The sequence below is a fragment of the Cynara cardunculus genome (genome assembly GCF_001531365.2).
Source record: "Cynara cardunculus var. scolymus isolate 2C chromosome LG 13, CcrdV1, whole genome shotgun sequence".
Lineage (NCBI taxonomy): Eukaryota > Viridiplantae > Streptophyta > Magnoliopsida > Asterales > Asteraceae > Cynara > Cynara cardunculus.
Window position 1 is genome coordinate 20,949,420 of NC_037540.1, and position 2,964 is coordinate 20,952,383.

General features: G+C 32.4%; 1 protein-coding gene across 3 annotated transcripts in view; it reads right to left on the bottom strand.

The window, feature by feature from the left end:
• Window positions 1-1,014: 1,014 nt before the first annotated feature.
• The window catches only part of LOC112525940 (uncharacterized Rho GTPase-activating protein At5g61530), a 6,573-nt gene continuing 4,623 nt past the window's right edge, over window positions 1,015-2,964 (bottom strand). For all 3 annotated transcript variants that reach the window (XM_025136275.1, XM_025136272.1, XM_025136273.1), the window contains exons 10-11: window positions 1,984-2,146; window positions 1,015-1,372 (exon numbers count right to left, since the gene is read on the bottom strand). In XM_025136275.1, coding sequence (XP_024992043.1) covers window positions 1,227-1,372; window positions 1,984-2,146 — 309 coding nt within the window. In that variant the 3' untranslated portion in view covers window positions 1,015-1,226. The remainder of the gene's footprint in view (window positions 1,373-1,983; window positions 2,147-2,964) is intronic.

Sequence of the window (2,964 nt, forward strand, 5' to 3'; positions counted from 1 at the left end):
TAGGGGAACATAGAAGATCCCAATCGTTGGCACTATGCAATTGCTCGAAAGACCATTTCGATAGTGTTGAACGACAAATGAGCAATCAATATCTAATAAAAATTTACTGAAAATGAACAAAATCAAATACCATGTCTTGCTGATGATGATTATTCATCCCAGGAATCTTGAAGAATTGGATTTACCAAGACAAAAAAAAGGTATGAATATTGCCAAAACTATTCAAGTGAAGGTTTAAATTAAAAGGCCAAATATCGTAAGAAAGTAAAAAATGCGTTAATGGTTCACATGTGAATCATTGAAAAAATTAAATTGGAGATGTATATGCGAACTTATATGAATAATTTGTAATGTCGGTTCTCATATATATATCTTCAAATAGATTTTTCATATTTTTGCAATGGATTCACATATGAATCTCTTTTCACACTTTTTCATAATATCTATCCGCATTAATTGAATCGAATCATTTTTTATGTATACCTGTTTATTTCTTAAATTGCTGTTTGTTAATATATAATTTACTTGAATTGAAATTAATAAAATTGTTAGCTAAATATTATTACAAGTTATTGAACCAAATAAAAAATAATCAATATATTTTTATTCGAAAATAAAAGTTTAAGAAAAAATAATTATTAAACATTATACCTACATATTAATGCATTATCTAAAACGAATTAAAAAAAGACCTGGATCAACTTTGGTTTTTGAATGTTGGGACCAAACTTAGCTTGTTTTTAAGACAAGGATGCATTTTGTACACGGATGGAAGTATGAAACGAGACAAAAATGATATTAGATAAAGAATTATGTAAGGTTTTTATTTGCTACGTATAACTTAATTAATTTAACAATCTTATAACATTTCTTTGAATTTTGTCCTACTGATTTTCGGGGCATAAAAAAATGTATTTTTGTACTCTTAGTCCCATCCCAATTTAAATGTTGTACCAAACATGCAACTTGTTCTAAGGGATGGTCCTGAAGTTCAGATTGGCATGGTCCTTGGTGGATCTCTATATCAGTGTAAAAATTTACAAACAATCAAACTTTGCAAGAAAGAAAAGAAAATCAAACATGAAAACCAAAATATACATACCCTTCTAACCTAAAGAATATATGTAAACTTGACAAAATATACACATCACCACCATATCAACTTTTAGAATATTTGGTAACTCAATTATTCAATCAAATTTTGGAGAAAAGAATGATATGGTCGGTCACCTCCAAACAGTCTCATTTGCATCTGTGAAAATGGCATTGTGATGTTCTATTAAGCACTGTAAAACCTCTATGCCACTGAAGTCTATTGCCACTCCATCATCCAATGGGATCGCTGATGATACATCCATATCTTCGCTCTCATCTGTATTTCAAGCATAAAAACACTTCAATTACAAGAATATTTTATATCAAGTAGCACTTCCGTCCTCAAGGAATCCAATTTAGGAGATTCAAACCGATCACCATCATATTCGTTTAGAGGATCAGTGAGAAACAAAAAATTGTCTGTAGAGGAGGTTCAGCGGCTAAACAAGTAACTACTACCGTACAATGGTCAAGATTTTATTCAAGACTACAAGAGCAAAAAAGTATTTTATTTCCCTGGGGAAGAAACGGGGTTTGCAAATAGAGTAACTTTGTAACGTGTGTATGCAAAGGAGTAATATATACACACACTCCCATGTAAACTACTATATTTTTTTAACATAGCATGCTTCCAATTTTAGAGATTCAAACATAAAATGAAAATTTGGCATAGATTTGTTAGAACATCATATCTAAAACGTTTATGTTTAAATCATCTCTACATACTTCAAGCGCAGTTCTAGAAAGAGAACATTTGATACTAATTTTAAAAAACTCGCAAGTCACATGGGGATTCTCTTTGAGACATGTATTACTAATTCACATATATCAATGCCAAAATCACCCAAAGACATGTAAGCAGAAGAAAATAAGAATTCGGAAACAAACCTGCAAGCATATCCCACTCATTATAGTTCTGTGCAGGATCGGCATTTGTATTGGATTGAGTTCTTGATTGCTGGTTCCAGAACTGTTTATAAGTTTCTGGTCTCTGTCCCTTCTGCCACATAATGATAGGGGCCATCTCCATTGCCAGGCTTCGAGCATCCATCTGCAGAAAGAAAGTCAACACAGAGGACATGTATCTCGTTAGAGCATGTTAAACCATGGGTCTGTATGCAACATAATCTCAAATAAGAATACTGAAGTAAATGGTTGCATAATAAAATAGAATAAGGTTTGAATAGTACGGCTCACTATTAAGTTATTTCCTGTTAAGTGCTTTTATATATAAGTAACCCACAGAGACCAGATCTTGTGTCCATCTGACTAGTAGAAATTGCAGCTTATATCAAGATTTAGGCCAGTTCTAGGAAATACAGATAAACAATTAGGTCAGCACACTTTAATGGAAAGTATCGATGATTCTGGTATGAATTTGGTAGTCATCTTGTTCTAAATAAAATGAAAAATAAGAACTGACAGCATCTTTATCAACTAGTTGGGGGTGGGCTAAAAACTGCACATACATACAAAACTAGTCAGGGACAGGGTAGGCTATGATACTAGAACACAAACACATAAAACAGTAATTTGTAGGTTGAAAATGATGCCCAAAAGAAAATATGTACATACATTGTATGCATCTGTGTGTGCTAGCATGTAGATGCGAGGCATAGAAATAGGTATGAGTTTGTGTTATGAAAAATCCATAGACGATTCAATCGAACACCAACATTTGTATGGAAACCCCATGTGTAGAGAAATAAAAGTTCACTTTGAGAAATTGGGAGATCACAGTATAGAGAAAGAGTCGCTCAAACCCTAGCAATGATAAATGCTCCGGGGATCGTCCTAAAGGCAAACAGATTTGAAAAGCCTAGATCTAATACTTATATATATAGCTATATATATATATATATATATATA